The sequence below is a fragment of the Barbatula barbatula genome, assembly GCF_947034865.1.
Source record: "Barbatula barbatula genome assembly, chromosome: 23".
NCBI classification, from domain to species: Eukaryota; Metazoa; Chordata; class Actinopteri; order Cypriniformes; family Nemacheilidae; genus Barbatula; species Barbatula barbatula.
The window spans coordinates 18,049,474-18,061,517 of NC_136786.1; the positions used below are offsets into that span (position 1 = coordinate 18,049,474).

Consider the following 12,044-nt stretch of genomic DNA (forward strand, 5'->3'; position numbering starts at 1 on the left):
TTAAAGGCTGAACATAATAGATTCAATCCTAAAAAGTATCAAAAGACAAGAGATGATACAACATCAATAGAGACTCATTTCGATTTCACTTAACCAGAGTTATCGATAATAAAAATTGTAAAAGCACTAAGGAACACTAAATTAAGAACAATAAAGATACCCAAGAGTTAGAAGAATGTCAGATAAGTATGAGATTTGAAATAAAATAGAGCGTGGAAGTCATATATCGTAAAATAAGCCAAAGAACCGAGGGAGTTGGACATTATGAGCGAGAGGAAGCCATATTTCTCTTAAACAAAAACACTAATCATTAAACTTTGCCAAAAAGATGAGAACAGCTTTATTTCACTTGTATTTTATCTCAAATGGCTTCAATTATGTACTAAAGGATGTCTGAATAAAGTGAAGAACAGTTTCTGTGAGGTCACAGGATAAAAACATCCATGACTAAATGAGAAATGTAGAAAAGATAATGTAGTCCTTCACAAAGACATTTGACCCATCTCTTCCAAAAGTCCATCCTGTGGAGATTGAAAGGCATCCTTCATTCCTGGCGGCCTGATATTTCAGCATTTGGACTCATTCGAGCTGTTCTGAAGTATGTCATACAGAACTGTGAATGATTCACATTGAAAACACAGATGGCGCTTGCAGGGCTTTGCTTTTTTCCGCTTCCCAACAACAAGCAGTCCAAGTCTCCTTATACGGCAGTGATATTTTTCGTCCGTGCCAGCAAAAGAACCAAACAACACGTTTCTGGTGCCAGTTTCGACCGGTTTTGGGACGGTTTTCACGGGCGTGCGGGCCAGAAAGAAACTGCTATTTCAGAGCAGCGTCAGAATGCATCACACAAACCAGAGGAATATTGAAGATGAATAGAGAGCAGAACTTCACTGTCTGTCTCTGCACAAATCCTCCTTTAAACTCAAGTTATTTAGTATATAACTTTTGACACGTAACACGTTGCCAACTTAATATGGATTTTCATTACGGGTCAGATGCGAGACCGTTGCTGGGTTCACAGGTCTTGTGTCCCTGATTCCAGGCCTGTCACTATATGTCAGCGAGGGCCATAATCATCAAAACATGACCAGTTCAGTCAACACTGGCCTTTTTGGAGGACTCGCCACACACAGAGCACATGCATATTGACCCTTAACTGACAGCAAGATATGACATGAAGGATGTCTTCAACTTGGTACGTCTGACAGAATTCAATTTCAAGCTCATGACCTGAAAATTGAACACGAAAGGCAAGTGCGATTTACAACATAAACATATGCGCAAGTGATGAAAAGGGTGCCGTGGGAATCTTGTTTACTTCAGCAGAAAACTTAGGGTGCGCTCACTCCATGTTGGATTTACTAAAAGCAAGAGATTCCAACATGTTAAAAAGCAAACACGTGCTTGAATTCATCATTTCTCAGAGCTCTCACTTCTTTGCTACCACTTGAATGTCGCAACCGCGCAACGTCAAGCGTAAACGCAAAAAATGCTGTCAACTTCAGGAGTAAAAAGGAGTTTTGTTGTAATATTTCTGCTTGATAATCTCTACAATTTGCCACTATCAATTTACACACAAACAAAATAAATACAATACTGTTGCCAAAAAATACGATAATTCCGAGTATGAGGACATTACAGAATGTCATATCATAATTACGACATGGAAGGTGGACAGTTTGTAAAAAAACTAATGTTTTAAGTGCACAAAATCAATTTATTTTTTACAAAATTGTTCATTCATGAACATTTTTATTTTTAAAATGACAAATGTATACTAAAAAAATATATTTATATGTCCTTAAAGACATTAAGGAACTATGAAAAACGTATCTAATCTGCCAGTGTTATGAAATTCTCAGATTCTCAAACATGATTCTGAACTTCTCAGTTGAACTCATGAGGGTGTTTATTCTTTAGCTCTCCTCTCCTTTTATAGTTCCTTTTTTATAGATTCTGTATATTAAAATTAAAATTGTATTATTAACACTACAGTAGCTTCCCTACATAACATTTATGCAGAGATATGCATATACGTATTTCAAACAATAGCTTTCAAATCATCTTAAACTGCAAGAGCTGCTCAAAAGACAGAGGAAACACAAGTCTAACTGCTCTTTTAGAAACCTCCACATAATTCAAACCTGTCGGATATTCAATTCAGACCCATCATGCTTTGCATTCAGTCCTGATTGGAGAGTCGATCTAAGCAAAGTCGATTTAGGCAGAGGTGAACAAAAGCAGCAGGAAACATGAATCAGAGGATCCAGGCTGCTGTCCAGCTTTACATCTCCAGCTGTCTGGCTCGGTTTGAGGATCCTGGACCCGACGCACTGCTGATCTTCTGCTCAATAGAGCAACTGCTGAGACACCAGGCTGGAAAGATCAATGAAGAATGGAGAATCTGACAATTACTCAGAATAGACATTACTCAATACTGTACACCCAGGACTTTAAGCTCATTTGACAATGAGGATAAGACCCGATCCGATAAGACAGTCAATTTAGTCGGACGTTGGAGTGTTATCAGTGAACGAAAGCAGTATCTTGAATCAAATGTATGAGGTCAAAGGGATAAAAATCAAATTCTGGCATCATTTACTCAACCTCAACCTGTCTGTCTTCTATGTTTTTACCTTTTTTCTACATTATTACTTGTATAACTTCAATGTTTTGCTTATAGTCAATATGTTTCATGTGTAGCTGCTTTGTAGCAATGAGAATTGTAAAAAGCGCTTTATATAAAGTTGACTTGACTTGTGTGAATGTATTTGTTCTGCTTACACGAAGATATTTGGTAGAATGTCAGTTACCAAACCGATCTCACCCCGCATTGACTCCCATGGTATTTATTTTCCCTACTATGGCAGTAAATGGGTGATGAGCCCTTTTTGCTTACTGACATTCTTCCAAATATCTTCCTTTGTGTTCAGCAGAACAAAGACATTTATACAAGAGTGGAACAACCAGTAAATTATGACAGAATTTTTATTTTTGTCCCTTTAAAGCGATAGTTCACCAAAAATGTTTAGTTCTCTTATCATTCATTTGCCCTCGTGTCATCGTTCTGTGGCACAAAAAAACGAAGATGTTTTGAGAAATGTCTCAGTGGTTTTGTGTACATACAATAGAATTCAATGGGGACATGATGTTTGGTTACCAATGGTCAGACTACAAAGGCCAATAAATTGTTATCATTCAGGTTTGACTCTTTATGTGGGCCGGGAATGGGGAATTTTCAACAGCCTGACTGTTCAATATCCTCGGAGAATAGTAAATGAACTAACAGGTCTAAAAGAAAGAAAAGCCGGACCGGACACATCTTGTGTCGTGGGAAAGAAAATTACAGAGTTGAACTGTTTGAAGTGAGGCAGAGATACAGCCTACTGGCTCTTTACAAGGATACTCTCCATCTGCTTCAGCGATGAAGCCAAAAGCAGCTCAGAGAGATGAAGATATGAAAGTGTATTATTTTTGATAGATGGTCTCGGCGTGAAGCATCCAGACCAGACTAAAAGGGCCATCACAGGTTCAGTAAAGTATAGCGGTCGTTGTAATTCATGTGCGAGGAGCTCATAAGTGCACTTCGTCTGGTGTAAAAGACCCAAAAGCTCTTTTCTTTTGTCTGATCATATATCTGCCGTGGTTTCCTCCCTGTTCTTCATGAGCTGAGCGCAGATTTGATGGAGCATTTTACCCCGGAGCTACGATACATTACGCGTAACAATTCTGTGGCCGCAGTCTCTTCTCTTGCTTTCAATAAAGACACAAGTTGTAATTTCTACACGGCAACATTCTCATATGCAGTTTTTACGGCCCCATATGTCAAATGAGAGCCAAGATAGTCCTTTAACTGATGTGAATCACAACGTTCGGTTTTAATCTGTGGCAACATATCAGCAGCTCTAGAAATGATGCTTTCAGGTAAAGCGTACAGTAGGCCTATGCCATTCCCAAACTGAAAACCGGGATTGTGAAACATCTCATTTTGTTTCAAACAGAACTGGCCGGAGGATATTTCATCTGGCTTGAGACAGCTTCTGTAAAAAGAGAGAGAAGACAATTATATTTCTTTCCGGTCAATTTAGAGGAGCGTTCTTTGGTTGACCTGACTCTGACTGACCACAGCTTCCCACCAAAATCCAGTATTGATCCTACTGTACAAACAGCCTTAAGAAATGATATACTACATACATTGAAAATCTTGAAAAGCTAAGTTTTGCAGTTTGAAAAAGTGTAAAGCAATGAAAAATTCCTAATCGTAATGTCCTCATTTTTTCATTTATTCACCCTCATGTCATTCAAAACCGTGACACTGTGTCTACACCGGACGCAACACAACAAAATACATAAGAAACACATTAGAACCCATTATAATTAAAACATTTGTGGAAAATGGATGCGGTGCGATGTGACAAACCCATTCTGAATAAGCTGGTTGTCATGTCGCGTCCCGCCCGTCGCGTACGGTGTAGTACACAAAAGAAGATATTTTGAGAAATGTCTCGGTGGTTATGTGTCAATGCAATGGAAGTCAATGAAGGTCAGTATTGTTTGGTAGCCAATGTTCTTCCAAATATTGTGTGTGTTCTGCACATGAGCATTCATACAGATTTGGAAACCTTTCCTAAGGCGTGTCCTCACAGATGGACAAAAACGTGAAAGGAAAGAGTCTGCACAGGAAGGCCGAGAGGAAGAATGTGAACTCAAGAACATTCTGTTTGCTTTCTGTGAAAGGCCGCAATAATCTTAATCAAATCTTAATGAGGGAAGCTGGCAGTCCAGTCAGACCCACTCATTCCCTGACAGGCTGTTCATCACAGCTGTCCCCTCCCACGCCGCTGTGTCACTGGACCAGACCCAGTTAACACAGTCAATAAACCCCTCTCCAAACACACCAAACGTTCTGTGAGCTTTACAGTTTACATTTGGTACAACTTAACAGCTTTACTAATGACTAATAGATGCGTTTGTTATTGTTCTGTTCTATTGCTGTATTACATTTTGCTCTATTCCATATACGATACAACTTTATTCTGCAGTATTCTACATACAGCTCTTCTTCATTCTATTCTATATAATATATTCAGCAATTCTATTTAGTCTATTCTGCTTCCTGCATTCTTTTCATCTCTTTTCCGCTGTTCTCCGATCTGCCCGTTTCTGTTCTATTCAGTCCTAATTCTAATTTGTTTGACATTATCGCTTGTGAGATGTATCAAATACCATTTTCTAAGTGCCTACTCGCAACATTCTTCGCTGATGGATCTCTCTCTCTCTCCATCATTCTTGCCTTCTCGTCTCTCAGCTGTTTTGCGGCCTCAGGGTCCGGCCACGCTCCGATTGGTTTTATTGGCAGCGCTTCAAAACTTGGATGTCGGCTTTCTGGTGGCTTTCATAATGAAGATGGTTCTGCACATAAATGATAGCGGAGCAATTTTCTTTTCAGTTAATATGAAGCAAAGCAAAGTGCCTCCATAAGTGTATCATTCCGTGTCAGAATGACCAGCACTTTCCAATTCGTCAATCTCTTTAGAACTCAGTTAAAACTCTTATAAGAGACGGGAAAGAAAGAAAGAAAGAAAGAAAGAAAGGTTGACAAAATACTTCATTATGAACATTATCTCACCACTGTGATGTTCAATGCCCCTTGTTTATTTTTTTTTGCAGTCCAGTGGAAGACAAGAAACGCTTTTCTAAAGACTAACACTGAATAAAATATTTAGAAAAAGCAACATGGAAGAACTTGGTTTGTATTCTGCATTCCAAGTGCCAAGAAGTGTCCAAATCAAGCTTATTTGTGAAATGATGACCGCGTTTTTATTTTTATTAATCACTATTCATGCGTATTCCTGGTTGAAGACAGAAAAAACAATGTTCACATGTCAAACTCCGTCAAAGAATGAAAATCATTCATAAACTGTATTTTTTAGTAGTTCATTTGATGCATAGTTTTTCGTGTTATTGTGATCAATGTGTCGTTGTTTCTTATTGTGCGCCACCACAAAAATACACAAGGTTCGAGTTCAAGTCTCTTGATATTACTATTAACTCCGGATGGATATATTTAATTTGTTTTGCAATCGGGATGTAATGTTCCTCCCGAGAACCATGAGGCAACTCGACATAAAAAGTATTTAGAAGCAATATAGTGAGGCTGGATCGTTTATTTATGATCCCACGCGGCTCACGCGCTACTCTCGCCTGCAATTATCGCGACGTTTTTGATAAACGACATCAGCGTGAATGAGACGTAAGTTTGCAGGGCCTTTACTGAGCATAACATCCACACAAGTCCTCCTTGTTTGCTGATCATTAGCGATAATTAAGACCAATCTCTCGCAGTCACTCAAATTTAGCCGGAAGCTCACTCGTAACCATGAAGACTTTTACGATCTCAGCGAGCGTGGTGTGGTGTGAGGTGATATTTCAGATCCGCAGTCAATTGTGAGAAGAGACAGGAGGCCTGAGGTCCAGTCCAAACAGAACTATCATGACATTTGGGCTCCGTCTCCTCTCAGGGCGATGGTTCGACTCTCTTCAGTGTCATTATGGCTTCATAAATGATTTAACAAACTGACTTTCACATCGCTGACCTGTGGCCATGAACAGACTCGGTTCATCTCATCACTTTAACCGGTATTATTATGTGCCTTGGAGCTTGAGGAGAACCTTAAGGGGATCCTTGATATGCTCGCCCAGATCCAGACCGAATGCTGAAGATGAAGCAATTACAGTTGATATCTTATATTAATAACAAACTGATTCAAAAATGATGTGCCTTGAGACGCCCGTGAGGAGTTTAGTTTAGTGGAGAAGGGCGCCATCTGCTGGCAAACGTATACGGCGCACAAGCTTTGGTGATAAAAGTGGAAATAAGGAGGGACACTTACGTTTTTTAAGTTAAGAGCTTCATGGAGATATGGGTGTGCGTTTATTGGTATGTTATACATTAAATGAGATGCAGGATTTTTTGTATTTACAATGCTGACAGAAATAGCACGCTGGCAGATATCAAAAGTGACAGAAAACTGTTCCAGTACCGTTCACAAAAACGAAAAACGAGACCATGAAACAGGTTGCTTAAGTCTCAAGTCTCATATTTCTCCTGAAAAAAAGAGCCAAAAACCTCACAAATGTCTCCGATTTACAGAAGAGATCTCAACAATTTCAAAAACTGAGATAAAGTTTGCAATCAAAAGTCAAAGTTGTTGAAGATCTCAATATGAACGCGAACATTTCTTATTAAATTGATGCAAATCCAGATTATTTTACCTCCACAATCTACATTTTGTTTTTATTCTATATTTGATGCTTATAAGGACGGACTTGAATGCGACTTTGCCGTGGTTGTGGAGGAGTTGGCAAAACATTACGACAGACACCTCTCTGGAAAAACGTGTGTTGACGCATCACGCACAAGCATCAGAAAATAGTTCAATAAAATAAGAGTCAGGTTCTAGAACAGAGGGCAGAGGGTTTTGTTCAATGCAAACGATGTAAATAACATTTCCTCCCAAATATTCCGAGGCTCTAAAACAGAACACCCAGTCACATGACTTCCTCCTAAAAGAGCCTGACTGATACAACTTTTTCAATTCGTCAAATGCATTTCCAACCCCACAAACAAACAAACAAACATACATTTCTGATAGTCCACAACTCTAATCCAATGATGGCTTTTTATGAAAGCAACTGAAGTGTCATCTGGGACCCGTTTCAATAAGGTGGTTCAAGCAACACTGAGTTAAAATATGAACTCTGAGTTGATTTACTCAGATAATCTCTACTCTGAGTTTTCTGTTTCAGAACAGCTGGTTTCAATGAGTTCAATCCACTCTGAGTATGTTTACTCAAGGTTACGCGTGTTCATCGCGGCTTTAAAAAGACATCATCAATTGAGCGAAGATAACATGATTCACCATGGCAACGCCACGTGACAAAAAGCGTTCCGTTTATTTCTCGCAGTCGAATTGGAGGCACTATATATATATATGTGTATATATACACATTTACATGTAAGATATACATACATATATATATATATATATATATATATATATATATATATATATATATATATATATATATATATATATATATATATATATATATATATATATATGTATATATATATAAACACATATATACCTTCGATTTTTGTCATGTAGGTGCAATCCTTCTGCAATAAAAAGAACATGGCAGCAGCTGAAAATAAAATATAAAAACATCATTCAGTCCGGTGAGTTTAAATGCTCTTGCTTGTAGGATGCCTGACTGGGAAATGCTTGATATATTTAATAAACTGGCTTTGAAAGTTATGAGGATATGAGAACCGAGCACTGTGGCTGTAGAAGACAAAAAACTGGCGATGCTTGCCCCTGCTCCAGCTGTGTGTAACGGAGTGAAGAGCTGTGCAGTGTGTAAGCCTCACTCCCTGACCGACAGACAGAGACGCTCTACGGCTCATCGTTAGAGCGCCCATCTCCCATTCGGGCCAACGTCGGTTCGAAGACCGCGCTAGTGGGACCGGCTACATGTGCACCCAATCACATTGGGAAATCCTAAAGGGTATTTAAATTATTCGCTTACTTCCAGAGTTGGCAGCAAGACCACGATTCACACTTTTCTTACTGCTCTGCATACAGTTGCCTTGCTAACATGTTCTGCATCCCCGGTGTTATGTAGAAAGCTTCCATTAGCAAAGAAACGTGACCATAAAAATAATCTGCTCAGATGTAAGAGCGCGGTCACGAGTTGAGGTTTGTGATGTAAGGATGAAGCAGATTGTGGATATATGTAATGGACTGTAAAGAAAAACTGTATCCATATATTCTCTACCGACGTAAATTTAACTCTCTCCAAATGAATGCAGCTTCCTCATCTACGGGTTCCTGAATAAACGTTTTAATGTCTGTTATAAACTTGTGCGCGATTAAGGAAAACGATTGAAAAAACAAACGGCGAAGGCAATTTCAACACCACTCGCGCTTCTAAAAGGGGCGGAGATTGAAACAAACCTCGGGTTAGTGGAATAAAACCTGCTCCCGACCAGGTTAGGTTCACAGAGTAGGTTACTATGGTTACTCACTCTAAGTATAAGATACCTTGATTTCTGAAACAGGCTTGACTTACCCCGCGGTCACGGGTTTGATATACCTCGCGTTCTGAAACTGAAAACCCAGAGTATCCCGTTTTCTGGGGTTAACTTACACTGAGTTTGCTCTTACCCTGCTTTCTGAAACGGGTCCCTGATGCTTACAGACGAAGACTGTTGTATGAGGGTAGGATTAGAGACGAGTGAACAGATGAGTGACATTACATGATTGTGACCCTCTCTGGTGATACGTGGGCAGCAGTTGGTCTCTCGTGGTTGGTGCGTGTCTGATAAGAGTCTAATCCACGTCTGATCCGCTTCAGCTTCCGGCTCACACAGGGAAGCAGCAACACAATTTTTCCAACGATCACCGTTACAGGCAACACCAGCGCCAAAACAAAATTGGGCGGCATGTAGAAACGGTAGGACTCCTCCTGAAATGCCCGCTGCCATCCGAAGAGCAGGCCATGGAAGGTTGTTATGAGAAGGGCAATGTAACCTAAAGTGGACTGGGGGGAAAAGCGTCTTTTGTAAATTAACTATTATGAAACACACATTTAAGCATTGTGAAATGTCATTTTAAATGAATTCAATGTCTGTATCCAATAATAAAAATCATATATACAACAATAGTAACAATAGATGTTTTGGTTTTAAGTAAAACCACACTAACCAAACAAATGGCTGTGGTCTCATAACAATATCCAAAGTACAGTATAGCCTATTTTTCTGAAGTAATACCTGGATAAAGCTAAACTCTCGCCAGTTGAGGGCGCTGTTGATCGATGGAATTGAAGTGACGGCCAGCAGAGAAAGGAGCCCCAGTCCCATGATGCCAAAGGAAATGTACATCTCCACCCTCCAAACCTCTTCTTCATTCCATGAGTTCTCAACGTTTGCATGTACCTAGAAAAACAAAAGGTTCTTATTTACGTTACAAAATTATTAGATTTATATAATATTTTGTTAAAGGGATAATTCACTAAAAACATTCTGTCATCATTTATTTACCCTCATATCATGCAAAACTGAAACACAAGTTTTTCTGTTTCCTTGCTTTAAATTCCATCATGTTTAAATGATTATTTACACATAATTTACCATTATACATAATGAAACCCCATTTTAAGAATTGCTTTTTATTTTAAAACGTATAAACATCTTTTTGATTCTGCAAGGTTTATGTAAGTAAACAGAACAGTGTAGCACACGCACCTGTTGATAGGCCATGTTGAGCACCAGGTATCTCTCCGAGCGTCTCATTGGAAGACAGAGGCTGTACAGCACGTGCACGCAACCGAAGAAGAAACTGAGCAAACCGAGCTGTTTGCGGCTCTCCAGCCAGCCCTCCAACCAGTGCGGAAAACGCCGATACTTGGTCCCATAGAAGAGCTGGTACGCGGCAGCCAGCTGTCCCGCCAAATACACCAGAGCTAACAGAACTATGGCCACTCCGGGCAGAGTCCTGTTCACGATCTCCATAGGAAGCTTGTAAAAATAACTCTGTCTGGTCTTCATGTACGGATGGATGATGTCCCGGACAAAAGAGTAGGCGAAGAAGAAGATGGACAGGGCGACTGCGGTCAAGACGGGCCCTTTCCAGGCTGTGAAGAGATGCAGTGGCATGTTCTCGATCTCTTTGGCCGAGGAGAGGCCACCCATATCCACAGGATTAAAGTTAAGATGACGGGCCATTTCCATTACTTGCCGCCGGGCATCTACCGAATTACTGCAAATATAGACCTGTACAGAGTAAATCAGATTGCAGTAACAATGACGGTGTTTTCTTAATATACGGTATATATATATATATATTCTTTATGTATATAGTATATATTTATATACATTTAGAGAGAGAGAGAGAGAGAGAGAGAGAGAGAGAGAGAGAATATGCAACATGCTAAGTGAAATCCCATAATGTTTCTCCTGCGGTGTTGATTTTATTTGAACTCTTTACCTGTCGACTGGAGTCTCTGGGGCCCGACTGCATGGCCCACGATGAGATCACGTTGAACCCTTTGACCACGATAGATTCTGGAAAGAGGGAGGCCAGGTATTCTGCATTGGACTCTGGATACTGGTTCACCCGTCTGTTGTTGCTGACATCCAACAGTATTTTTCCCACCAGCAGGTGTTTGATGTCCCACAGGGAAGAATAGTGTTCTCGACGTATGGCCAGGAACATGATGTCGGCTTTCCCCACAGCATCCTCGTGATGGGTCACGTCTACAACGTGCGGGAAGGATTCAGCTGCCCTCTTGGGTTGGCGGCTTCCCACCACCACGTGAAAGCCGCTACGAAGCAGTCGGATGGTCAGACTTTTGGAAAAATCGCCGGTGCCGATGATGGCGACAGCGGGCTTGCTGGGTCCCTCTCTGGAGCCATTCTTCAGCCCGTTGGGCAGGAAACAGACTTTGGTGCTGGCCGGGCTGCTGCCCAGCAGGGAAATAGAGTCCATGTTCAGCCCAAATCACCTCACAGTGGATCTAAAGATGCAGTTCAGAAGTTTTCATTAGTTGTGTTCTAATTATATTTCATTAGTTAAGTTATGAGCAAGTTAACCACTTTGAAATGATGTGTCGAATTGTTTACAAAAATGTCAAATATTTTTATTTACACTGTAAATGGCATTTTAAAGCATTTAAACATCACACTAGTATTTCTTACACTACCTTTATATTCATTCAGACCCGTACATGTTTTTTAAAGATTGCTTTCAACAGGGCTTATTTATATTCAGTTGATTTTGTGGAAAATATATATATTTAGATCCACAGGTTGATGAACGCTGTGGGGTTTCCCCATTTAAATACGAACCCAATGTAAATCCGCATCCTAATATTAAGACTTGCAATATATCTGACCTGTTGTGCTGCCTGTGATTTTATGCTCGTGTTAAAACAAAGCAAATAAACCATCATCGAACACAATACCGTAAATACAG

At 40.0% G+C, this 12,044-nt stretch overlaps 1 protein-coding gene across 1 annotated transcript; it reads right to left on the reverse strand.

Moving 5' to 3' along the window:
• Window positions 1–9,321: 9,321 nt before the first annotated feature.
• steap2 (STEAP family member 2, metalloreductase) lies at window positions 9,322–11,561 on the reverse strand (the record flags this gene model as incomplete). The annotated part of the gene is made up of 4 exons (XM_079447615.1): window positions 11,058–11,561; window positions 10,316–10,843; window positions 9,842–10,006; window positions 9,322–9,609 (listed from the first exon to the last, which is right to left on the reverse strand). The coding sequence occupies exons 1-4, from the start codon at window positions 11,556–11,558 to the stop codon at window positions 9,322–9,324; spliced, it is 1,482 nt and encodes a 493-aa protein (XP_079303741.1). The 5' UTR covers window positions 11,559–11,561.
• Window positions 11,562–12,044: the final 483 nt, after the last annotated feature.